The following is a 26,338-nucleotide window of genomic DNA, read 5'->3' as shown; positions in this document are numbered from 1 at the left end:
TGAGGGATAGTACTCTGAGGTTCCGTGACAATGTAAGTGGTGTTTTCGACTCGCACGAATATGGTCGAGTCTAGTATCTATGAACCGCAAATGACGAGTTTAGTAAGTGTGCGCAGTTTCGCTGTGCTAACTTAAACCGTTCGTTTGTTACGTGGGCTTCTCATCTGTACCCACGGGTTCCATCTTAGATACGGCATCCATTTTGTCTCTTGCCCTCAAGTAGTCAGCGAACGGACGCTGTCCGCTTCGCGACCCTGGGACTCCCAAGATATTTGCGGAAGACACATGTCCTTTGAAAGTGTCTTTATGACGAGGGGGTTGCTACTGTAAGGCAGATGGCGCCGCTCGAGGCTCATCTTGCCGCACGGACTTATTGTCTCAGCCGTGCATCTCATTAGGCACGTCCCTTTGATGCTTGTATCTCGTGCTTCCCGACACCTCCCCTTTTACACCCTTTCCGATCTCCCCACTGTCTCCGTCTTCCTCTGCACCTGTCTTCGTTCCTGTTTCGATCTACTTTACTGCTGATTGGAATTTGCTAATGGTGGGAAGATGGGTTTTTACAGTTGGGAACCGCCAAATGTTTCCGCACTTATGTTCCGGACCTTGTATGTTTCAAAGCGACCAAAGCGACCCCTCTGGGAGCTAGATGTGGGAACTGAGTTGTAAACCTTTGTGTTCAATGTTAGCCTATGGGTAAAAACTGTATAAAAGGAGCGATCCACAAAACCAATTTGAAGCAGTCTCCCCAAGTTGCACGTGGTGTACTTGTCGTGACTTCTGTGTTCCCTGCAGTAAATAAACCTTGACTCTTTGACGCCGAAGGAAGTGTCCCGTGTCTCTGTGACTTGTACGCCGGAGCAGGTTACCCACGAAGGTTTCAGGTGTTGTGCCCTGGCACCGCTGGGTCCAAAAGAACCCAGTCCTTCAGTTGGCGCCCAACGTGGGGCTGCATCAGTGGTACCGGTCCAAGCCCGACGATCGTGAGGAACTTCGTGTGAAATCTCCGAGGGAAGGTGCACCCCGCTTCATCGATCCTGTTGTCGAAATAAGTGGCCCGAAGACTTTTCCCGCGAAGATTCCCGCCTCCTAACGGCTGCGACGGACTGCTGCCCTGACTGTAGACCTGTTTTGGCGCCTGGCGTAGACCTTGGTATAGCGAGACGATTGACGGGCCTTCCTGAGGACGCCATTGATCTTTGAGTTAAGTATTTGTGGGTCGCTCCCAGAATCCTTGGTTGTAAACACTTTATCGAGTGTTTTTGTTGTAGACACTTTAGCGAGTGTCTTTGTTGTAAACACTAGTGTTTGTTGTTGTTGTACACGCTGTGTGAGTGTTTTTGTCGGTGACACTTTGCTAAGCGTACTTTGTTGTTGTATTTGTTTGACGACTGCAGCCGCCAAAGACCGAGGGTTTTGTTCTTGCTGGGACTTGGTAAATCCCGTAACCCTTGAAGTTTGTGAAACTCGGCTAGCGTGCAAGATGCCTGGTCGCAGTACTTTGTTCAGTTGCTTTAGACCTTGTGGTGCGGATTCCCTGCTGGAGGACTCGTGTCCGATACCTCCGGTAGGAACTCCTACTTATGACCTATATAGCAAACATGGGCTAGGCCCGATTGCTTTTAACGATTATTGGATAAAATATACAAAGAAAGACGGCGATCTTCGTTGGCCACCTCACGGTAGCTTCGAAGCGTCGATCTTAGATAATTTGGAAATAAAGTTGTTCGAACGCAAATCTAGGCCGGCCATGTTTGATGCCTTTCGGTTGTGGCGCAAAGAAGCCCGACAGAAAGAGATCAGACAGAATAAACGTAGTGAGCGAGATAATGTTGCTACTATTGTGAAGAAAGCTGAGCAGTTTCAGCGTGATAAGGAGGATAAGGATAAGGAAGTGTTTGAGAGGTTGCAACGTATGACCATAGATAAATGCTATCCTGCTTTGCCTACGGAGTCGGATAAGAAGGAAGAGGCAGTTGAGGATCCTTTAATGTCCTATCTTATGAAGTCGCCACCTCCGTACGTACAGGGTATCGCAGTTCCTGTGGTCCCTGCCGTACCTGTTCTTCCACCTGTTATTCCTCCACCAATTCCTCAACCTGCACCCGCTCTTCCGACTGTTCCTGCTCCTGTGCCTGTTTCTATTCCTACTGCTCCTCCGCTTCCACATACTCCTGCTCGCACTACTGCTCCTGTGTTGTTAACCCCTGTTGTTGCTACTGTTTCTACTCCTTCTCTTGTTAGTCCTGTGTCTTATTCTTGTCCCTCTACCCGTAATCGTAATTCTCCCATTGCGACAAACTTCTTTCAGTCGCTCGGACCTGTTTTTGGGTCTGCTGGTTCTGATGGTCCTCAGAGACGTAGCCAGCTCCCTGCTAATAGAGAACGCGCTGCGCTCTACAATATGGCGATGGGTTGGATGGACAATCCACAGAGAAATCCACCCCGAGTTGTTCTTGAAACATTTAGTCAATTCAACATACCGACTCAGAGATATGTGTTTGACGAAATGTGTAAACTTTTACATGATCAGATAGCGGCCGTTGCATCTGACGAGGTGCTGACCGCCCTGTCTAATCTACGGCTTCAGTTCGCAACCGGACTGATAGTCGATACTAATGTCCGACGTGCTATCGAGCAGTTGCTGTCTTTTCGTCTAGCTCCTATTCCTCACGCACTGTTTGTAGAGGATCTTGAACGCCAACAAGCTGAGTCTGGCCAATATCCTATGCGTGAAGTTCCGCCGGTTTGGGTACCCGCTGATAATACCGATGTTAATAACCCAATAGCGGCACATTTCCAGAGAGTGTGGATACACCTCCCATGGAAACGATCGGAAGTGCTTCAGGTGAAACAAACTTTGCCCGATCCTCGCAAGAATCCTGCTGGGTATTATAAGGAATTATCGCAGCTCGTAGATGCTACGGTAATGAATCTTGCCGATATCGACATGTTGTTTGGCAATGTCGTACCGCAACCGGTATGGGCCAAGATTCGTCACCAAGATCACACAAATGAATTAGGTGGTGATTGGGCTGCTATTACAGCGGCAGACGCTGGACAAGCGGCTGCTACTAAACCCGATCAGCTGATTGAACTTCTTCCCCAGCGGATCATTACGTTAATGAAAACGCTCATGCCAGCTATGAAGGTAAATTGGGACAAGTTGTCAGCCTGTAAGCAGAAGAAAGATGAGAGTGTTTCAGACTTCTTTACGAGGTTTGAGGAAACATTCGTTGATCATAGTGGACAGGATATGGGTACTGAGGGTGGACAACGGCTGTTTGTGGATAAATTTGTATCGAACTTATTACCCGATTTGTGCAATAAATTGAAGAATTCAGAAAGTGCGTGGGCCGTTTCTACCTCAGCTCAGATTCTGGCTACGGCACAATATTACGAAAATAGAGAAAAAGAGGAAACTGACCGCGCTGATAAAAAGACAAAGGAGCTGAAAACCAAAGTGTTGTTGCAACAAGCATATCCGCCGCGTTCTAATCAGAATGCGTCTCAACAGAATAGATCACAGTCGCAATCGAATCGATCGCAGTCGCGTAATGATTCCTCTTTCCAAAGATCTTCGTTAGGGTACAATCAATGTGCTTATTGTAGACAGGAGGGACACATTAAATTTGATTGTCCTGCTTTAAATGACCGTAATAGTGGTAATTCGTCTAGAGGAGGCCGTGGTGGTTCACAGAACGCATCACGTGGTAGAGGTCGTGGTGCTCAGAACGACCGTTCTGACAATTCATCAAATTCTAATAACTGTTTCGATCAACGCGGATCATCACAAGGACGATCGGCGCAGTACAATGTAGACGATTATTACGTCGATCAGGGAACTGACGATAGTAATTACTAGGACAGCCAAAGACAAGGAGAGGGAGTGGTATCAGTTCCGGTTGATCAGAGAGGGCCTTACGTCGCAGTTGCTACATCGGGCGTCGTTGAGCCTTTTCTGTTGGACACTGGTGCAGCGAAAAGTTCTATCATGCATTCGAAACTCCCTGGCGCACCTTTGTCCGGCTTAACAAATACATCCGTTGGATTCTCTGGCGCCCCCGTTAGCAATCCAGTTTCATGCCCTTTGCCCCTCAAAATTGGGCCTTGTGAGCTCGATGCTCCGTTGATTTTAACCACTGGTTGTGGTGAAAATCTTTTGGGTCTGGATTTGCTTAAACGTTTGTATGCAACTTTGTATTGTTCTCCTGCTGGTGTAAAGCTTACGTTCGGAGAGAAAGTAGTCTCTCCCATGTATTTGTCCCTCGATAAGCTTCCACCGGAATTGGATTCTCTTCCTGCGTCTTTGTGGGCGACGGGTCCAAATGATGTGGGCCTACTTGATATCTCCCCTTATGTTGTTCAGTTGAAAGATAATGTGCGATTGCCACGTATTCCCCAATATCGTATCTCCCTGGATGGTGAACGAGCTTTGTTAGCGATCATCTATGATTTGATCGAGAAAGATGTTATTGAGGAGACACGGGGAAACGTGTGCAACAGCCCTGTACTGCCCATTCTTAAACGCACTGATCCTACCAAACCGCCTGTTTATCGTTTTGTTATCGATTTACGGGAGGTAAATAAAATTGTGGTTCCTCAATTCCCTGTTGTGCCTGACATCACGGCGCTACTGACTCTGATTCCAGCTACTGCTTCGTGGTTTTCGGTGATTGATTTGAAAAATGCGTTTTTCAGCATCCCGATTGCCGAAGAGAGCAGGGACCTTTTCGGTTTCTCTCTTGGTGGACGTAGCTTCCGGTTCAAACGCGCTCCTCAAGGCTACTGTGAAAGTCCATCGATTTACAGTCAAGCTTTGAAGGGTCAACTAGATGCGTTTAGGTTGCCAGTTGGTGCGGCTTTAATCCAATACGTCGACGACTTATTGGTGGCTGCTGATACTCAGGACATTTGCAAAATTGCTACGATATCGTTGCTGCAACATCTCTGTGAGTTAAATCACAAGGTGTCACCTTCTAAACTCCAATATTGTTGTCAAGAAGTAACCTATCTAGGTCACTTATTGTCAAAGGAGGGAAGGAGATTGACCCCAGAGAGAATTGCAGCGATTGCGCGAATGGCTGTGCCACAAACCCAGAGAGATGTGCGTGCTTTTCTAGGTATCACGTCGTACTGCAGGCAGTGGATTCCTAATTTTTCATTGCTAGCGAAACCATTGGTGGCTCTTACGTGCAAGGATGTTTCGACTCCTTTACCATGGACAGAAGAATGTCAGAAAAGTTTTTCTGAATTACGTGATTCATTGTGCTCGGCTCCTGTGTTAGGTACCCCTGATTACAGCAAGCCGTTCACGTTATATGTTCACGAGAGGGAAGGTTGTGCGTTGAGTGTCTTAACGCAACCTTTTGGTGGTAAGCAACGTCCATGTGCATATTTTTCCTCGACCTTAGACCCAGTAGCTAGAGCATTGCCGAGTTGTTTGAGAGCAACTGCGGCAGCTGCGGTCTCCATCCGACAATCAGCAGGATTGGTCATGGATAATATGCTTACGGTGATGGTTCCGCATGCAGTCGATACTCTTTTGAATCGAACGAAAACTCAGCACTTGACGAGTGCGAGGTTATCTGGGTACGAATTGACGCTCTTGGCAAGCCACATTCAGATAAAACGTTGTAATGTCCTAAATCCGGCAACCTTGTTACCGATTAGTGCAGAGTCAGATGAAGTAGCAGAACATGACTGCTACTTGCGTACAGAGGAGGAAACAAAAGGTCGAGTGGACCTTAAAAACACCCCATTGGAAGACCCTGACGGCACCCTGTATGTGGATGGGTCATGTTTTAAATTGCCGAATGGTGATGTGACTACTGCTTATGCTGTTGTGACGTTGAATACTGTTGTTGAGACTGCGAGATTGAATCAGAATTCTGCCCAAGCTGCAGAGCTGATTGCTCTTACTAGAGCATGTATATTAGCAAAAGGTAAACGTGTGAATGTGTACACCGATAGCCAGTATGCTTTCGGTGTAGCGCATAGCTTTGGACGGTTGTGGCGAGAGCGTGGTTTCTTCACGTCGCATGGCACGAAAATACAGCATGGCCAGCTCGTGAACGATCTTTTGGATGCATTGACTTTGCCTGCTCAAGTTGCAATTGTTAAGTGTAGTGCGCATCGTAAAGTGACGGATGATGTTGGTCGTGGTAATGCGTTCGCAGACGAGATTGCTAAGGAGACTGCCCGGAACCTTAGCACTCGAATGTATGTGACGAGTTCGGTTAGGTGGCCTACAGAATCAAGTATGTGTGAGGATACTATAGAGAGTGTGAAAGCAATACAGAATGAGGCCACTGACACTGAAAAGCTGAAATGGAAAGAAAGTACGGGAAGGTTGGATGCGAATGGTTGCTGGATCGATTTGTCAGATCAGAAAAGATGGATGTTGCCTGATGCGTATGTACTGGCCGTTGTGACAATGGCACACGGGTTAGCACATATTAGCGCGAAAGGTATTTGCAAGTTGTTGGCTGCTGTGTGGAAGAATGATGGCATTACGAAGTGTGCTGAACGCTTGGTGAAGAATTGTATGGTGTGTATAATGTACAATCCTGGCAAAGGAACCCCAACTCCCCCTGGCAGTTTTGCTCCTCCTTCGTATCCCTTTGAGGTGATCCAATTGGACTTCATCCATATGGAGCGATGCAATAACCTGAAATACGTTTTGGTTGTGGTTTGCGCATTCTCCCGATGGATCGAGGCCTATCCCCTCAAAGATAATACTGCTTTGTCTACTGCGAAAATCCTACTGAAGGAATACTTTCCTCGGTATGGAATGCCTAGAGTCGTGTGGTCAGATAACGGAAGTGAGTTTGTTGGAAGTGTGATGAAGAGTGTGTGTAAGGGCCTTGGAATTAATCAAAAATTCCACAGTGCCAATCATCCTCAGTCGGCTGGATTGGTTGAAGGTTACAATGGTACCCTTAAACTAAAACTAGCAAAGATTCAGGCTACGACTGGACTTTCGTGGCCTGACGCTTTGCCTCTAGCATTACTGTCAACTAGGGCGACTGTACACTCCCGACTAGGGCTTAGTCCCTATGAAATAGTGTTCGGCCGTCCTGCGAATGTGTGGGGGGTTCCTAGGCCAGGAATATTCGTTGATCTTGAGTATCCGATGTTGATTGACTACTTACATGACTTGACTGCTAAACTGAGATTGATTCATCAACAGGTTTACGACGCCTTGCCGACGCAGACGGAGGGTCCAGGCCACCAGCTCCAGCCGGGTGATTGGGTAGTCACCCGTAACTTCTCACGCAAGAAGAATCTGGACCCCCGTTTTGTTGGACCTTACCAGGTGCTCCTGGCCACGAGGACTGCCGTTCGTCTCGAGGGGCGGAAGAATTGGGTACATGCTACCCATTGTAAACGAGTCCCTATTCCTTTGCCGGCAGACCCGTGGGTGAGGAAAGGCATTGCGTCAACAGAAGCAGAGACATTGCCGGCGTTTGTACCTTTTAGCGACGCACAGCTGGTTGGTGAACACTCAGCGCAGCAGAAAGCCACTGTTGGAACATTGTCAGCAAAAGACTCAAGATCAAATCAACCAATTGATCAACAGGACGCTGTCTCTTCAACGGATCCTTTGTTCGACGAGCAGACACGTCCCGGAAAACATCGATATTCTTTGCGTTCTCATACTAAGGACAAATAAATTTTTTTCTTGTTTTGCTGAAACTGATACCTGCAAATATCCTCGTTTCCCCTGATCAACTTTGAACAATTCGTATCATTGAAAATTGTTTTGTACATGTATTAAGATTTTTTTCCTTGCATCTTTTTCCTTCCTCAGCTGAACTTTTGTGCTAAATAAAATACATATTGTGTATTGAGGGCCGTAGGGCCGCGCGCGTACTTCCTTCTGGACAGTAGGTCTTGACGCTAGGTTAAAGGCCGTCGGTTCCTAGGAACTCCTGGGAATTGACTATTGCTGCACAGAACGAAGTGCGTCAAGAAACGTTGCGGACGGTCGTAGGGAAATGGCATTTTCGAAGCTGAACGATTTGGAAGGAGCTCAGGCGTACAGAGTCGAACTGCAGAAACTCAGTCGTACTAAATGTGTTGTATTCCAATTGTTTGTACTGTTTTTAACTGCTTCTGCATTCTTGGCGGGTGGGGTGTATTATGCTATGTCTTACTTTTTACTTCCTACCCCTACTTCTACTCCTTACCCTAACCTTACTTCTATTACTTCTACTGTTTCTCCTCATTCCTTTCACATTTTACCGGAACACGAACAAGCTAGACGTGTGGAATTCCGCAACAATTCCTTTATCCAGCTCCTCCATCAGCATCAGTTAGTGGTTAACACTACTAATTGTTGGGTGTGTGGGTTGATGCCACATACTACGGGTAAGGGAATTCCATATCTGGTACTGCCGTATAGTTCCCAAGGGTCAGCTCGAGCATACCAAACAATGCTTCGAAGCGCACTAGGTTTCCACCCCTCTCCAGAACGTTCCCCCAAACCTGGTCCTACCTCGTATCAATGGGTGCTATCGATGGCCATACAGGATTTGGAAGATGAGATCCATGATGCTTTTCTCATCCCTAAAGAAGAGGTACAGGCCTATAGGGTCCTAAGTAGAGGGGAATATAGTATGTTCGCTAATGAAAAGCAGCTTAAAAGCTCGTCTCCAATATGGGTCGTACCCCACACTGGTAATTTTTGTCTTGTGGGTCGTGGTTCGCAAGCCTCACTTGGAGTAAGTGCTTGCACTGAAAGTTACCTTCTGTCAATGTCCCCGACCCCTGTGCTTCTGGCTGCCAAGGGTACGTACTTCATCTGTCATGATCGTGCATATACATGGTTGCCCTCAGACTTCATGGGCTCATGTTTTGTTGCAAATCTGTTGCCTCCGACGTTCACTGTAGATGCCGATTACCATAAGACTAGAGTTGTACGAGGCGTAATTAGCGAAGAGGATACTGCCGGTCAAGAGGCAGGAGACTTTTTCAAGGGTTTCCTCCCGTTTTGGGGACCTATGGTTAATAGTAGGAACCTGAGACATTTGACTCGAGTGGTAGAATCGACAGCTAACATTACTGCCAGTGCCCTTGGTAATATCACCACAGAACTTCAGGCGGAGAGACTTATGACGTTGCAAAACCGTATGGTTTTAGATGTCGTTTTGGCAGATCGCGGTGGGGTATGTAAAGTGATCCATTCGAGCTGTTGCATTTTCATACCTGATAATGCTCCTACTGTCTATCAAGCCATCTCGAAGTTGCATAAGATCTCCGAATCCATACACGTGGATGTAGGGGATTGGACGTTACTCGGTTGGTTTTGGGGCCTGATGTCGACTTGGGGTTGGAAGATTCTGATGATCATCGGGGTTGTGGTAGTGTTCCTGTTCACGTGTTGCCTTTGTGTGCAGTGTGGTCCTGCCTTATGTGGCCTCTGTGCTACAACGTGTATGAGACAACCACCTGTTACCAAGGGGACTCGGTCGGACAGAGCTATGCTACAACGACATCTTGATGGTCTGATGAATATCGAATATGATTCCGACTAGTGCTTGCCTACATGAGGGCAAAAGGAGCGTCTGAGGTTCCGTGACAATGTAAGTGGTGTTTTCGACTCGCACGAATATGGTTGAGTCTAGTATCTATGAACCGCAAATGACGAGTTTAGTAAGTGTGCGCAGTTTCGCTGTGCTAACTTAAACCGTTCGTTTGTTACGTGGGCTTCTCATCTGTACCCACGGGTTCCATCTTAGATACGGCATCCATTTTGTCTCTTGCCCTCAAGTAGTCAGCGAACGGACGCTGTCCGCTTCGCGACCCTGGGACTCCCAAGATATTTGCGGAAGACACATGTCCTTTGAAAGTGTCTTTATGACGAGGGGGTTGCTACTGTAAGGCAGATGGCGCCGCTCGAGGCTCATCTTGCCGCACGGACTTATTGTCTCAGCCGTGCATCTCATTAGGCACGTCCCTTTGATGCTTGTATCTCGTGCTTCCCGACACCTCCCCTTTTACACCCTTTCCGATCTCCCCACTGTCTCCGTCTTCCTCTGCACCTGTCTTCGTTCCTGTTTCGATCTACTTTACTGCTGATTGGAATTTGCTAATGGTGGGAAGATGGGTTTTTACAGTTGGGAACCGCCAAATGTTTCCGCACTTATGTTCCGGACCTTGTATGTTTCAAAGCGACCAAAGCGACCCCTCTGGGAGCTAGATGTGGGAACTGAGTTGTAAACCTTTGTGTTCAATGTTAGCCTATGGGTAAAAACTGTATAAAAGGAGCGATCCACAAAACCAATTTGAAGCAGTCTCCCCAAGTTGCACGTGGTGTACTTGTCGTGACTTCTGTGTTCCCTGCAGTAAATAAACCTTGACTCTTTGACGCCGAAGGAAGTGTCCCGTGTCTCTGTGACTTGTACGCCGGAGCAGGTTACCCACGAAGGTTTCAGGTGTTGTGCCCTGGCACCGCTGGGTCCAAAAGAACCCAGTCCTTCAACTCCACTATTATGGATTGCCCTGGTAGTTCCTAATTTCTTAGAGGGCCCTCAGGGCCCAACTCATAATGGGCTGGAAAATCCCCACCCTGGTGTGACCGGTATTATTAACTCTGGGGTGGGGAAAATCTGGCCCACTTTCTATTCAACTCGTAAGGAGGGTCTTGGTAGGCCAGGGCATGCCAAGGCTAAGACCTGGCAAAGTCAAACAAGAACTGGCAAAGACAAAAGGACTGATGTTTTGCTTGGGGCATTGTTTAGAAAGAGGTAGGCACTTTTCTGTGTGCTGCCCCCAGCGGCCCTAGAAAGAAAATCCCACAATGGAACAACAACTTAGGCTACAACAATTTGGAAGCTGTGAGTAGGGCCCATTTGTGATCAGACTGCATTAACAGGACAAACCAGAATATTCAAATAAGAGTTTTATGAAAAGGACTCAGAAGCTGAAATTAGCATTGTAAGTGGTGAACATAAAAAGCACACACGCCTTAATATTGCATAGTAGATACTTTTAACAAAGAGCCTGTATTTGTGTTCCATCTTAAAGAACGCTTAAGTACTTGCACAGTTTTACTTTGTGAACAAAAAACCCTGTGAATTCAACATGTCACCTTGAGAGCAAAGTCAAACAAATGGGCATCCAGGGGTGATTGGTGAATAGCACTCTGTCCGTATTACAGTATAAGGCACCCAAATATTAAAGACAAAAAATTATTACACAGGAATTAAAATGCCATAAAGGTAAATACATCTAGCGCACAAACTGGGTCTAATCTTACAAAATTACTCTATGAGCACTATTATCTAAACGTAATAGCTACAAACTGGGAAATCCACGGAATGCCATGGCCTTGATGGATATCCCCTCCACCAATGACAAACTATAAAAAACACAGGGTGCTGACTAAATGCCCACTCTCTCTCTCTCTACTTCCTATTGCAAGAACTGATGCTACAAAGCCATTGAGACAACTAAAGTTGTCTGCAATCAGATCTTAAAATAAACTGAACCAGGCTCTTCTATTTCTGCCTTTCGCCAGCCGGAGAAAACCTACTGTATCTGCCTCCCTGTAATACAATGAAGCAGCAACTTAACCAGAAGTTCCCTTATTGAGACTTTTCCAAAATGGCATGGTGGATACTCTAGTTTGCTACTGGTGCCCAGGGCCAAAGTTTCTATTTACTTCCAACTAAAACACTAAACTTTCACATCTTACTTTTAAATTTATCTTGTGACTTGTTTTATTGCTTATGCCTCCGTATAAATGTTTATTATAAATGTTTAATACATATTGTATTGCCTAGTCACTTCAGCTATTCTTTATTAAGAAAAACTATGAAAGCACAAGACTGTTTTTCATTTGCGTCCTATCACACTGTTGCATGGTGCATGCCTCTTGTGGTGGTTTCTAGGTACGTTTCGTAGGCCAAAACCCTGTCAGAGCCCCTGCCCACTTTTTATATCCCACTTAAAGTACTGCCAACAGACTGTGCAATATACACAAGATAACTGTTATGACTCACACACTGAAAATAAGGTGGGAAGGCGTGTGATAGAAATGGGGTCTCTAGTTGGCATAGGTATGTACCATGTCCAAGTAGGGACCACCACTCTAGTCAGGGTTAGCCAGATACACACCCTAAATTAACCTGTGCTCACCTTTGGTAGCTTGGCACAGAGCAGTCAAGCTTGACTTAAGAGGCAATGTGTAAAGTATTCGTGCAACACTTAAATTACAGTAACACCAGTTGAGAACAATAGATAGTGTTTCTCTGATTAAAACAAGACCACAATGACAGCAATCCAATCAGTAGAAGATGAGATATGAATTTATGTATATTAAATGTGAAAACAGTGCTCAGAAGTCAATAGCGCTAAAAGGTTACTTGAGGTCGCACTAAACCGGGCCAAATATGAAAGATCAAGCTGACCACGAATGGAGAGCGGGTCAGATACAGCTCCAAACAGGTCCTGCAGAAGTTCTACTATCTCAAGTTGAACCAAGGGTTCCATTTGCATCAAAAGAGTTTGCCAGGAGCACAATGAGCGTCACTAGTGGTGGTTCGCAGCTCCCTGTAGAAAAATAAAAGGCATTGCAAGAGGACGTCCCACTTACTTTGAATGATATTGCAAGGTAGCTCCATAGCAAAGATAATAGACTATTACGTTTAATAAAGCCTTCCCCATGTGTAGGAAGCTGGGTTTCTGTTGCAGACACCCCCCCCACTTTTTACCAGATGCCTGATGCTGCCTGATGCACTTTGACTTGATTTGTCCTGGGTCCCTGCCAATCAGGTTCCCAGGGCCTGTGTTCCTTCCCAAAACTGTACCTTTGTACCACCAATTGGTAGTTCTCTGGCCACATGAAAGTCCCTTGTAAAAGGTACCATAGGTACCAATGGCACTGTGACCAGGGAAGGCCTCTAAGGGCGGCAGAACATATTGTGCCTCTCTTAGAGGTCCTTTACCGTAACATATACACACACTGCCATTGTGGGCTGCGTGTTTTGGTGCAGAGAAAAATGAAGAGTCGACATGGTACAGTGTGCCATGCCTGCAACCCACTGCCTAAAGCTGTGAGCCCGAAACCAGTCCCAGGATGCTTGTTTCCTGTCCAGGGAAGATATGGCTTGTCAGTACGGGCTGGACTGTTCCCATGAGGCACAGGGCCAGACTAATTTGCATATAGCCATGTCTTAACTGGGCTGGCGGATTCAGCAAAAGAATGATTATGGATTAAACCCAGATCAGTTGACTGGGGGAAGAGTGCTTGCAATGTTCAACACTCCGTCCATAATCCCCTTTGGTTTAGCTTTGTTCGCCCTAAATTGGCAGGGTATGACCAGACGTGGGTCCCTTGCTCACTTTGCCACCGGATTAAAGGTAGCCTGGCTGATGAGTGCTGTGAGCCCGAAACCAGTCCCAGGATGCTTGTTTCTGGTCCAGGGAAGACGTGGCTTGGTAGTTCGGGCTGGAGTGTTCCCATGAGGAACAGGATCAGACTGATTTGCATATAGCCATGTCTGAACTGGGGTGGTGGAGTAAACTAAAGAATGATGATGGATTAAAACCAGATCAGTAGACTGGGGGTGAGTGCTTGCAATGTTCAACACTCCGTCCATCATTCCCTTTGGTTTTGATATGGTATAGGCAAGTCACTCCTCCAGCCGGGTGCACTATACCAATGGTGAGGGTACAGTTGTATTAGCACTGTACCCCTACAGCGTCTAAGTCCATTCTTAGACATTGTAAGTGAAGTAAAGCCATAAAAGAGCATTACGAACTCCACAGCCCCATAATGGTTTTACTGAATTCTGGGAAGTTTGGTAGCAAACCTCCCAGCATAATAAACCCACACTTATGCCAATGTGGATTTATTATTCAATGCACTCAGAGGGCATCTTAGAGATGCTCCCTGAAAAACGACCAGCCTCTGGTGGGTTACCTGACTGTTAAACACCAGACTGCCACCACAATATACGTTTCTGGACCCTTGGGGTGGGTGCCATTGCTCCCTGAGCCCAGAACCAAAACCTTTACCTGGGCGGAGGGAGTCACACCTCCCCCAGGACAGGAAGAGCCATCTGTGGCAGGGGAGCTTCAAAGGCCTTGCCGCCTTTATAACACGACACCCAGCCTCTCCCGCTATCAAGAGCAGGACCCCTTCCTGTTTCCCCTTCTTTTCTGCTGGAACACAGGGAGGAAAAATTAGAGCAGCCCAGAAGGTGTGCCCACCTCTGCCAACCCCACCCCTCAGGTTGGGGAGGCGAAGCGAAGCCCACTCTTCAGTGCCCGCCATCTTGCTGATGACAGGCACTCTCCAATCAGGATTAGGGATTATGCCCAATTCCCCACATGGGGGGAGCACACCAAGGGTGTAGTCACCCTAAGGTCAGTCGCCCATTGGCTACTGACCTCAAGAACCCTAAAACGCCCCCTAAATACGGTATTTAGGGGGAAGCCCTGAACCAGGAAGGCAGATTCCCGCCAGCTACGAAGAAGGACAAGAGAAGATGCCCAGGAGAGGAGACTGCTGAGAAGAATTGACTTGGCCCCAGCCCTACAGGCCCGTCTGCAGTTTCCAGAGATCCTGTGCCAAAAGTCACCTTGTCCTGTGGCCAGCCACCTCCAGAACCCTGGGAGGACTGACTTCCTTCAACAAAGTCTGGATCTCGCTGTTCCTAAGAAACTCCCAAGACAGACTTTGAGCCTGCTGAGGACAAAGAAACTCAACACCTGGAACCACCACTGCACCCGATGCCTACAGTCCAAAGCCGGGTAGCCCACCAGTCCCAGCGAGGTCCTCCAGTGTTCCAGAGACCAACAAGGGTTAACCCCTCCAGGACTCCCCGATGTCTCCTGCAGCCTCTGCACACAGACCCCCTCCCAACGTGAGTGGCCCCTAAGGTGAAATCCAACCTCAAAAGACACCCATGCACCCATCTGCCCTGTGCCTTGGAGAAAAGAAGCCAGGGTGCACCTACGTCCCGAGCTCTCCAACTTACCTGTCCATCTGTTGGTTCCTTGTGGAAGTCTTCTTGGACCGAGCCTGCAGCCAAAATCCAAAACTGGCAACTCCTATTGAAAACAACAGGGCACCCATCGCCAAAACAGCACCCTGCACCCGGCTGCCCCAGTGTGGCTCCACCTTGTGTGCTAAATCTGATTCCCCTTTGCCCTGAGCCTAACACCAGGAGCTTTGTTCCCACAACCTCGTGGCCCGCTAGGCAATGCCAATTCAAGGAAACAGGCAAATAGCTACAGCTCAGGAAATAAGGAGCCAAGAGAGCATTGCAAGCAGTGCAAATCGGGAAATAGAAATAGCTGAACCCCAGGAACAGGAACAAAGACTACCTACAGCTCAGGAAACAAGGTTGCACTGCAGGCAATGCTAATTCAGGTACAAGGAATAGCTATAGGTCACGAATCATGGAACAAGGATTAACTATAGCTCAGAAATCAAGGAATAGCAAAATCTCAGGAACACCGACTGGTCTCACTGGAAAACAGCTACAATGACCAAGCCTGGACTGAAGGCAGCTGGAGCTTAAAACAGCTCACAGTAATTACATGCAACAGTTGTGAGAAGGCTAGCAGCAGCCAGCCACAGGTGAGCTGAATTCCTCCACCCACCCTTGGCCTGCAGGGGTGGAGATGAAGCAGCAAGCAGGGAATTCTGGGTAATGGAGTGTCAAACATGAGCAGGCTGCTTAAAGCATGAGCAGGCTGTAAGATAAATCAGATAGCCGAAAGCATGACTACCAACGGATTTGTGTAAAACAAAGAATTTAGAAGTAGGATCTCATTTTGGTATGTAGCCACTGTAATACTCCAATGGATAAAGTAAAGTGATTTCTCTGCATCTTAGATCAGAAATGAGCCTTACTTCTTGAAGTTCAACTCTGAAAAATGTTAAAGCATTTTCTTAGGTCATGAAACAGCAGCCTTCTTAAATGAAAAGCGTTCCCTGCTGGGTCTTTTGTATAAGTGCCTAGGTGGGAAATTGATCTCAGTGATAAAATGATTAAGAAGTTAAGTGAAGCTACATTTTTTAGTGAACTCCTTTGTGAGCAATGTGTTGATTAAGGCAATCGGCTCATTTGCTATGGTAATTATGTCATATAATGATGCAGCAGCCATCTTAGGTGAGGGACTCCCCTAAAAATCCTACAGCATTCTGTTCCTTTTTTATTGAACAGCACTCCAGGTAATGATTAAGCTTATTGATTTCTTACAACAGCTGAGCAGGAGACTCTGCCTGTTACTACTCAGATGAGGAGTCAGATGTGAACATGCAAATTGCCATCACTCACACTGCTAGCCCCTGAAATTTCTCAATGGAATAACGGGGCAAACCCATTGCCCCACTCTACAACAAAGTAGGCGAGTGACCCCAAACCCCTTCATTTATTGTAGTGCTATTTCCAGAAGTTCTTACGAACAGCTAAAGCGGTCACTGGGCCAGGAGAACACTTAATACAGTCTTTTTTAAGGAAAAGGCCTCGCTCATTATTATGGTGATGTTTTGTCTGTAATTAGCACTTCAAAATAATTACAAGATGACATGTGGTCATGACATAAAACAGCAGAGCAAATACATATCTCATGATGGAATACATACAAGGAATTGTATGAAGTATCATGGTACTCCGGTGGACTGAGGTTATGAGGAATGATTGGCCTATAAAAAAACATATAAACCAACATGCCTAAAAATATTTGAATAGTGCATTATATAACCAGGCATGACACTAACACTACCTCCTCCACTAGTGGGACAACAGATATCTGATGCATACACGAGATGGACTGTTTTCTATTGAAACAAATGTTTTCAAGACGGACAGTCTTGTCCCTTTACCTCAGATTCAGTTTTGATTTAATGGAGAACAGTGACTGCATTCAACAGCTTATGGAAATGTGGGCTGAGGACACCATATTCAGAGAGCACTGTTGCTGTAGTGTCTTGCTACATATACTATTACTTCATCAAAACTACATACAATTGTTTCCTCGTATAAAAGGTATCTGTAACTGGCCCAACAAGAATGGCATGACTGCAGGCATACTTAGAAAACTATCTTACTTACCTTCATGGCTCTGCATTTTCTGCTGAGGATTTTTGTCAATTATTGCTAGCAGTGGTGACTTTGGCCTCTGCATTACCGGAAGTGTAGGATCCATTAATGTGATCGTGTCTCTTCCTCCTGTCACAGTAAAACATATATTGAAATTTCTATTATCTGTAGTGCTAAATACTTCACACAAATAAAGCATGCATAATTATAAACATAAAAATGATTCCCATAATATTTGACTACCGTGTGCATTAATGAAATCCAAGCAATTTATGTCATAATGGAATTATACTTTCTTCAAAATATTTTGTTTAACGCTCAATACAAGCCCTAACTTTGCTCTGAATTAAGATTATCTGAAGAAAAGTCATAGACCAACTGATTTGCGTAGTTTGTACACAAGAATGAGTTATATACCTGAATCACACATTTGAAAATCTCAATTGCTCTTCGTTAACTATATTTTTGTTATACCAAACATGGCCACTGTTAGACCTGGCATCATTGGTGCGGGTCTCCCTTCCCCTTTTACTCTTCCTGTCTTGTATGTTAACTGGATGTAGATGTTCTGGGCACCATGCCACTGCTAATCAGTGCCACAGAGCGAATGCTCCCTGTATACAAGCATTTGCGATGCATCAGGTCTCGCATTTATGCATGTTTGAGCTATTGATATTGCAAATAACAATGCCTTTTATTTTTGTTTTCGTTTTCTAAAACATAAATAAAAGGCATTGTCATTTACAATGCCAATAGCTTAAACTTGCATAAATGCGAGACCTATTGCACTGCAAATGCTTGTCATTTTTTATGCAGATGTAATGAGAATTATTGAGCTGGGTAACAGTAACTCATGTAATTTACAGTTCTACGAAGCAGCAAGCGCTCATGACCATCAAGTTATTAGTTCAGACTGTCTGCATCCTGCCCTCCTACGGGCCTCCTTCAGCTCTGCTGTTTCTCACAAGACCACGGCTACCTGGCACAGCCCCTGGGTCACCCCGTCCCCCACACGCGGTGCTAGAGAGGGCCGTGGCAGAGGTGTGCAACCTCGGTGGGGGAGTAAGGCGCTAAAGGCAGGCAGCGTGGCCGGGAGAAGGCCTGCCAGCTTTTATTTCCAAAAGCGCAAGAAAACAAAGCAGTTTGTGGGAGAACTAAATAACGGGAACCGAGATCAACGCTGCAGCGCGGCCAGAGGCTCCCAGGAGTTCACGGGGACCCGGGCGGATGAAACAATAAGAACGCCCTGCTTGGCAGGTGCTTTTTCCTGTTCCGTGGGAATTAAAATAGTATGGCACATGAGTAAAGACCTTCCAAAAGCATCCCTCAGAAGCACCAATGACGGCCTGTCTACTTAAAGGGGTTGCACTCCTGGGATTCGATGATAGGCCATGCAGTGTGACATGGCTACGAAGATAGGATGCACCATATGGACCCAAGCGGTCACCATTCAATCAATCAATCAGGGCATTTATAAAGCGCACTACTCAGTCAGTCAGTCAGATAAGTTTATTCGGTTATAATGCACAATAACCATAAAAGTACAATAAAATCACATCATCTATTAACCGCATCGCTGCTGCGGTGATTTTTGTGCTGTGCTGCACCATTCAAAAAGCAATGTTACATGATGAGCTCAGCTCGTCATTAGCACACGCCACCTGTGGCTGATGACGAGCTGAGCTCATCATCAGCATCGAAGGGGTTAAACATAAAGTAAATATACAATACAGAATAAAAATCAAGCTATCCAGCTTCATGCAAATTTCATACAAATAACTAACTAATTACGCTTTAAATAGTTATTGATTTCCATGAAATAAAAACATTTTTAAGAAAAGCCGAGAGGGATGCGACAGTAAAAATGTTATCTAACCTCTGGATTGCTAAAAAAGCAGGTCGACATTTTCCAAAATTTCGATTACTTTAAAATGGGCAGTATCCACCTTTTCCTGGGAATAGTATAAAACTTACAAAAAAATAAAATGTGAATGTCAGATTGATCAGACAAATCGTCACAGGGACACTTAATGATTAACCTAGACCAATCGTTCACAATGGGGAAACTTAGCAACCTGAATAAAATACCAAATCTAAGACGGATTAACAAAAACCTTTCAAAGTCTCTCATTTGTAGATTAATGTATGGTTGGGCGACATTTCAAGTCAATATCAATTGATGTGAAATCACAGATATTTTATTGAGCTTCACATTTTCCCTATATTCGTCCAGGTAAGTTATACATAATTTTTTCAGCTCTTTCCTTGAGATCAGACTCATCATTGAGGGATCTTCATAATACTTCGAGAGACCAATATTCCCAAGGAATGTCTTAATATACTGTAACCATCTCATCTTATGGGCACAATCAAGATTTATAGCGTCCCCCAGAATGAGACAATTAAGAGAACATTCTTCTGTGGTCCAAACCATGTGCCACAGAAGAACCAGCTGCACCGTAACAATATCTTCCAAGTACGGCAGTCCGAGTTCAGTAGGACAATTAAGGGTGGACACACTGTCCGGTACTGAAAGCAAATATCTTAGAAAATTATTTTCTATTACCTGAAGGATAGTCACATTTGTATTCCCCCAAATTCCCGCCCCGTATGTAGCAATTGCAACACAACTTGCTTTATAAATACATAAAAGTTCTTTAATAGGTTTCTTTCCCATTCTCTTACTAAACGATTTAAGCGCCATGATAGATTTTAAAAACAGCTGCCTGGATTTTACTGCGTTGCACCATCAACCAGAACAATCAAACAAAATACCCAAATAGGGAAAAGTTTGAGTAAAATCTAACGGTTTGGAGTCAATATACATTGTTTTCTTTAATTTAAGTGTACACGAACCACAGTTCATACAAAAAGTTTTTGTGGAATTGACTCTCATATCCAAGTTGGTCATAAAAGTAGAACATGATGTAATCATTTTTTGCATTGCAAGTGGAGTCCTGGCCATCAATACTGCATCATCAGCATAAATTAATGCTGGTATTGAACGATTGGATGCCAGTGGAATGTCCTGACATTCCTGCAGCAAAGTTTTTTCTAAATCATTAATATAGATAGTAAATAAAAATGGGGCCAGGACTCATCCTTGCCGTACACCCCTAGCAATGCTAAACATCCTGGTGCATTCACCATTTTTTCCATATCTAATCGAGGCCCTTGCACCGTTATATAAATTCCTGAGAAATTGAATAATATTATCCGCCACTCCCAAACGCTCTTAAATTTGCCACAACTTACTGTGGGTAACACAGTCAAAGGCAAATGTAAGATCTCCAAAAGTTAAAAACATCCTACCACCTTTGGCTTTAGTATATTTTTCTAGAAGGATATGCAAGTTAAGGCACTGATCTACAGTCCCGATGCCTTCCCTAAAGCCAACCTGGGAGGGTCTCGTGGCGCTGTGGGGGGAAGGGGTAGGGTACTGCTACTGCTCGAACAGCCAGGTCTTGAGTAGCCTCCTGAAGGTAAGTAGGTCCTGGGTCTGCCGCAGGTGGATGGGGAGGGTGTTCCAGCTCTTGGTGGCGAGGAGAGAGAACGATCTGCCGCCGGTGGTCGCTCTTCGGATGCGGGGGACGGTTGCGAGTGCAGGGTCGGCAGAGTGGAGTTGGCGGTTCAGGGTGCAGAAGGTGAGTCGTCTGTTGAGCTATGCCGCTCCGGTGTTGTGGAGTGCCTTGTGTGCATGGGTGAGGAGCTTGACGGTGATCCTCTTGTTGACGGGGAGCCAGTGCAGGTTTCTTAGGTGGGGTGTGATGTGGCTGTGGCAAGGTTAGGTGTGCAGAGGCGTTTTGTATGTGTTGTAGTCGTTTCAGAAGTTTAGCTGAGGTTCCAGTGTAGAGGGCGTTTCCGTAGTCCAGTCTGCTGCTGACGAGGGCTTGGGTAACCGGTCTTCTTGTTTCGATGGGGATCCATCTGTAGATCTTGCAGAGCATATGGAGTGTGGTGAAACACAATGAGACGGCGTTGACTTGCTTGGTCATGGAGAGTGTGGAGTCGAGGGTGAACCCCAGGTTGCGTGAGTGGGCGGTGGGTGTCGGTGCTGCTCCCAAAGAGGTCGGCCACCAGGAGTCGTCCCAGGCCGAGGGGGTGGAGCCAAGGATGAGGACCTCCATCTTGTCAGAGTTCAGCTTCAGTCGGCTGTTCTTCATCCATTCGGCGACAGCCTTCATTCCTTCGTGGAGGTTGGTTTTGGCAGTGACGGGGTCCTTGGTGAGGGAGACGATCAGCTAGGTGCCTTTGGCGATGATGTTGAGGTTGTGCAGTTGGGCTACGTGGGCGAGAGGTGCCATGTAGACATTGAACAGTGTCGGGCTGAGGGAGGATCCTTGTGGTACGCCGCAGATGATCTTGGAGGCTTTGGATCAAGAAGGCTGGAGGCAGACAGTCTGGGTTCTGTCAGAGAGGAACGAAATGGTCTATTCCAGAGCCTTGTTTCGGATCTCTGCGTTGTGGAGGCGGGTGCGTAGGGTGCGGTGGCAAACTGTGTCAAAGGCGGCTGGGAGGTCCAGGAGGATGAGGGCTGCAGTTTCGCCGTTGTCCAGCAGGGCCCTGATGTCGTCGGTGACGGCGATGTGGCGATTGAGATAAAGCTTCATATTATGTTATGGATTAGTAAACATTTAATTTAACACAATAGTGCATATTTAAGTTATGTATTTTTGATTAAATAAAACAATCCCACTAAGGTAGTTAATTATTTTTTAACTAGTTTTTCAACTCATAATTTTCAGTTTTTTAGTTTGAGTTCTTTTACGTTAGACCTGGCACCTTGGCGTGAGACTCCCTTCCACTTTTTGCTGATGTGTCTCAGATGTTTTGCTGGTGTTAGCTGCTCAGAGCACTGTGCCACTGCCAATCATTGCCACAGTGCAAGTGCTCCCAATGCAAGTGTATACCTGTAATTGATTTCGATGATTGGCTTATTGGATTTACTATCAGTCCCTCGTAAAGTGCACCTGGAGTGCCAGGGCTTGTAAATACCGATACGGCTAGTGGGCCTGCAGCGCGGGTTGCACCACCCACAGAAGCCGCCTTGTAAAATGTGTCTAAGGTCTGCCACTGCAGAACCTGCGTGCAGTCTGGCATTGTCATGCTGGCTGGGTAAGTGCACACACTTGCCAGCCTCTAACCCTTCCCTTTACTTCATATAAGTCACCCCTTTGGAAGGCCCACAGGCAGGGTGCATTGTAAGCATAAGGTAGGACAAGCCCTGATGTGTGTGGCATGTCCTAATAGTGAATTACAGCCATTCTCGTTTTTCACTATTGCAAGGCTACCTGTTCTCGTAGGGTAGGAGAGGAAAAGACCAGAAAGGACTTTGTAGACTTGTGCCTGAAACAATCTCCAAGCTCCTGAGCTTTCCCCCTGGACTGAACCCCAGGACCAGTGGGTTCAATTCTGCCTGTGCTCGTCTGCTGCTGGGCCCTTGTGTTCTATTCCCTCGCCGGAGCCGTGACTCGGGTGCCCTCGCCCCTCCTAAGGTCGTGATAGCTCGGAGTCTGGCCGCCCCCGCCCACTGAGAGCCCCGCTCGAGTTCGAGTCGCTCTGTCCCCGTTGGGCCGGGCCGCCCGCTCTCCTGTCACCTCGCCTGCTACGGAGTGCGTTGTGCGCCTCTCACCCTCTCCCGCCGGAATCTGCACGGAGCGCATCTGATAGCCCCAGACGGTCCGTACGCTGATACGTACCCGACTGTCTCGCTTTGTCCTCCTGCATACCAAGGACCGTGCCGCACCTCAAGAAGAGCTTCTAGTACGTCCGGTACCGGAGGCCCGGTGCTGCACCCGCCTGCCTAAGAACGCAACGCCCCACCCAGATCCACAGGTGTGACCCGGCGTACTAAGAAGAAGTACGTCCCGCAGGGCTGAACAGCGCCTCGCCCCGTGAGTTGCTCCAGACCCCGGATCGCCCGCAACCCTCCACATCGTCCCGCTCACCCGCCTCGCACCTCGAGGTGGCTTTGAGCCAGATAAATCCTCGGAGAACTGAAGGCCCCATCCCAGGTCCGCCCTCACCGTAGGCCGCGCCTGAAATGCCTCGGACACCCGCAACAAGGTACACTTGAACTGGATCCCGAGTTCACATCGGATCCAGGGTCCGCAACGTTTGTTTTCCCTGTCGTCCGTCACTCACAACGGGTCGCTTCACCAGCGCGAAGCGTGCATCGACCCCCAGCGTACCTTGCTGACAAAAACACTAAAGAACTTTTGCCTGTTTAAATCTGGTGGCTTCACTCGCTAAACGTTATATATGGTCTTGTGATAATTCTGCAACTAAGTATTTTTATATAAAGCTACGTATTTTTGATACAAAACCTACGACTGGTGTCCCTTTGTGGAGGGTCATTATGGTTTACTGTATGTGGTCATAAATGCTTAACTCAACTATCGCCCTGAAGATTAGCCTTGTCTGCTCGCGCCACACTACCTAGAGGGTGAGCAAGGGTTATTTCTAAGGAGTAGTTCTCTTACCCTGACTAGAGGAGAGGGTTCCTGTTTGTCACAAGTGCATAACTGTGCCAACCAGAGACCCCCGAGTGCAACATTTTACTATTAGCTATAATAGCTAAATACTAATGGCTCTTTAGAACATGCCTGAACCTTCCAAAGCATGACCACACTTACAAGTCCTGAAAGCGGCCATTGTCTTCCAGTGGGCGTGCCTTCCAATGGATGTAAGGATCAACTTCAAGGTCTTCTGAGGTAATGGAATGAGCTACCAGCATAAACTTGCAGTCCTCGATGCTCAATATGGTAACCTGTGATTAGTCAAAGAACACTTGACCACCCAATGAGCCTTCACTCTGTTGAAAAACGGAGGCAAATCCTTGGGAGTTCATGGCCTTAGCATGTGGATCACCAAAGACTGAACTACTTAAATTTGCATTCGAATGATCGCCACACAACTTAAGAAACTCAGACAGTGGTCCCTACCTCCACCCAAAAGGACTCTTAACTCCTGTACCTACCTGCCTTCAAACAGACTTCTGTAGCATCTCTTTAGAGATATTATGGTAACACATGGAGCTAAATAAAATGATTAAATAAATAGTTAACACTTCACTTAAATTAGGGGAGGGACATAACACACCAGGTCGGCAGCCTATGGTTTCACGATGAGGACGATATTTCCAGGGGCGACAGATCAAGGGCTGGTCCGACAATGGTGACTGCCATGACCATTGACCTTTGGTGAACTCGGCACTCAAGATGAAGGCTTGTACCACTGTTCGCCGCCCGCCACCATCCTACCCTTCTTTCATAGCATGTTCTTTCCGGCTTGCTGAGCTGATAGCTCATCTGTCATTGGACTAATGTCCTTTGCGCCACACCACTTGGACATGCACTGCCGGGATGGAGTTGTTAGTCAATGAGCAAATGATGATGATGATGCCAGGCTAGTTTGTCCAGAAAAGATGACCGAGCCAATAAAAAGTTTTCATGGGCTGCGCAGTTTGTTATCCAAACAATACACCGGGCCTAATAAACTGCTTTTATACCTCGGCGGCAGCTCTAGTAAAACTGAGGCAACGACATTTCCAATAACTCAACAGTACCCTACCACCCTACTTCAGGCCAAGAACGGTCCCAGTCTTTACACGCCACCAATTACCAAATACAATGCAAAAGAAGGAAACTATTTGCCCCTTAAATAAGGCCCAAGTTGTGAAAAAGGATAAGGCAGTACTTTCAAAACTGCGGATCCATTACATTCAAGAAGAATTAGTTTTATTTATATTGATGGAAATCCCGAAGTTTAAAAGAAAAAGTACAAAAAGCTGATAATTTGATTATGTTCTGCCGCTTGCCTGCCCCTCTCCAATTTCTATTTTCTTTTCTCATTTTAAGGCATGGGAATTGGATTTGACAAAATATCACATATTTATTGTTTCAAAAAACTGCAAGAGACCGAAAGAAAGAGAGAAAGAAAGAAGGAAAGGAAAGGAAAGGAAAGGAAAGGAGAGGAAAGGAAAGGAAAGGAAGGGAAATGCCCTGAAAGAAGAAAGGAAGACAAGAAAAGAAAAGAAAGAAAGTGAGAAGTTACATATCGATTCACCTCTTTAGCAGTCAGAGATCTTATGGTGAGAACATTCTTGATAATACGAGAGATGCGTACAAGTGCACCAAACTCATAGTACTTTCAGCTTGACCCCACAGACCTCGAAAAATGATGCCTTTAGTTTGGCAGGTGCTGTTAAAAGTTACTGTCATTCCCAAAACGTGTTCAGCAACAATGATGGTCTAACCCGTGGGACTTGCCTGAGATAGGAAACCAGATGGCTACATGTTTCCACGTCACCATGACAAATGACTTCCAGTCCTTGGGTCTATGGTAAGAGACTTTGTTAATCTGGAATCTTAGTTGCACAACTGGAGAATCCCAAGATGGTGGCCCCTCCCACTATGTATTATTTTATTATACGTCATCCCAGGGCCGCCAGCGGGTACCCTATGGATTGGCCCACACCCCCTAGATTTGGGCAGAGCATTACATGGAGAAAAAGATTCTCTATTAGAGCTTGGGTTCTAAGATCTACTTCCTGTTAATATTAATAAGTCCAGTTATAAGTACAGTGTACACCTTTGTTTGAGGCCGGCATAAGACATCCACCAGATACGACCAGACCCACTTTCACACTCTTTACAAAAAGACCTTAATTATATTTTAATTTTTAGCAGTACACTTTGGAATAATAAGTTCCAGGAAGTGAAAAGGTATTTTGACAGCTGCTGTGCTGTACACAACAAAGATCGTGTTCACTCCACAACGACCATGCCCAGCCGTGCACGACTGTGCTGCCAGGCATGGCATCATTCGCTTGCAATGCAAGGTCCATGGCAGTGTAGTACACGCGCGGCCACGTCCTGTGCCTGCTTCCATGGCGCAGATAGTGACAAGATGGCTTGCTGGACAAGCAAGGATTGCTGGACTTGTCTGCACACCAAATCGTATACTCCAGTCTGATTTTTAAATGTCCAAGAAATGTGCAAATGATCACCACTGAAAATCAATATGTGCAAATTTATCTGGAGCATATCCATTAAAGATATTCTGAAAATTTGATTGAACTCGACTAATTGTTGACTATATGAGCCTAGAGGCCTAGTTTCACTGGTTGGGCCCTTTGGAGGCTGGAGTGCCTGCAGGTCAGAGATTCAAATCTGCAAAGTCTGCTCAGCCTTTTGGTCTCGCACCTAGAATCTCTTTCAATGTGTGTTTTATCAGTGTTTTAACTAATGAAGTAATTAAATAAGTAGCGCCAC

The 26,338-nt window shown here is 46.2% G+C and overlaps 1 protein-coding gene across 5 annotated transcripts in view; it reads right to left on the bottom strand.

Annotated features, from left to right (window-relative positions):
* CCDC149 (coiled-coil domain containing 149) overlaps nucleotides 1-26,338 on the bottom strand; it is a 441,302-nt gene that overhangs the window by 14,672 nt on the left and 400,292 nt on the right. For all 5 annotated transcript variants that reach the window (XM_086964019.1, XM_086964017.1, XM_086964021.1 and 2 more), the window contains one exon: nucleotides 17,076-17,192. In XM_086964019.1, the coding sequence (XP_086820145.1) occupies nucleotides 17,076-17,192 (117 nt within the window). The remainder of the gene's footprint in view (nucleotides 1-17,075; nucleotides 17,193-26,338) is intronic.

This window comes from Lissotriton vulgaris, chromosome 3_2 (genome assembly GCF_964263255.1).
Source record: "Lissotriton vulgaris chromosome 3_2, aLisVul1.2, whole genome shotgun sequence".
NCBI lineage: Eukaryota > Metazoa > Chordata > Amphibia > Caudata > Salamandridae > Lissotriton > Lissotriton vulgaris.
Note: the sequence above shows the minus strand (reverse complement) of the source record. Positions and strands in the feature narration are given on the sequence as shown.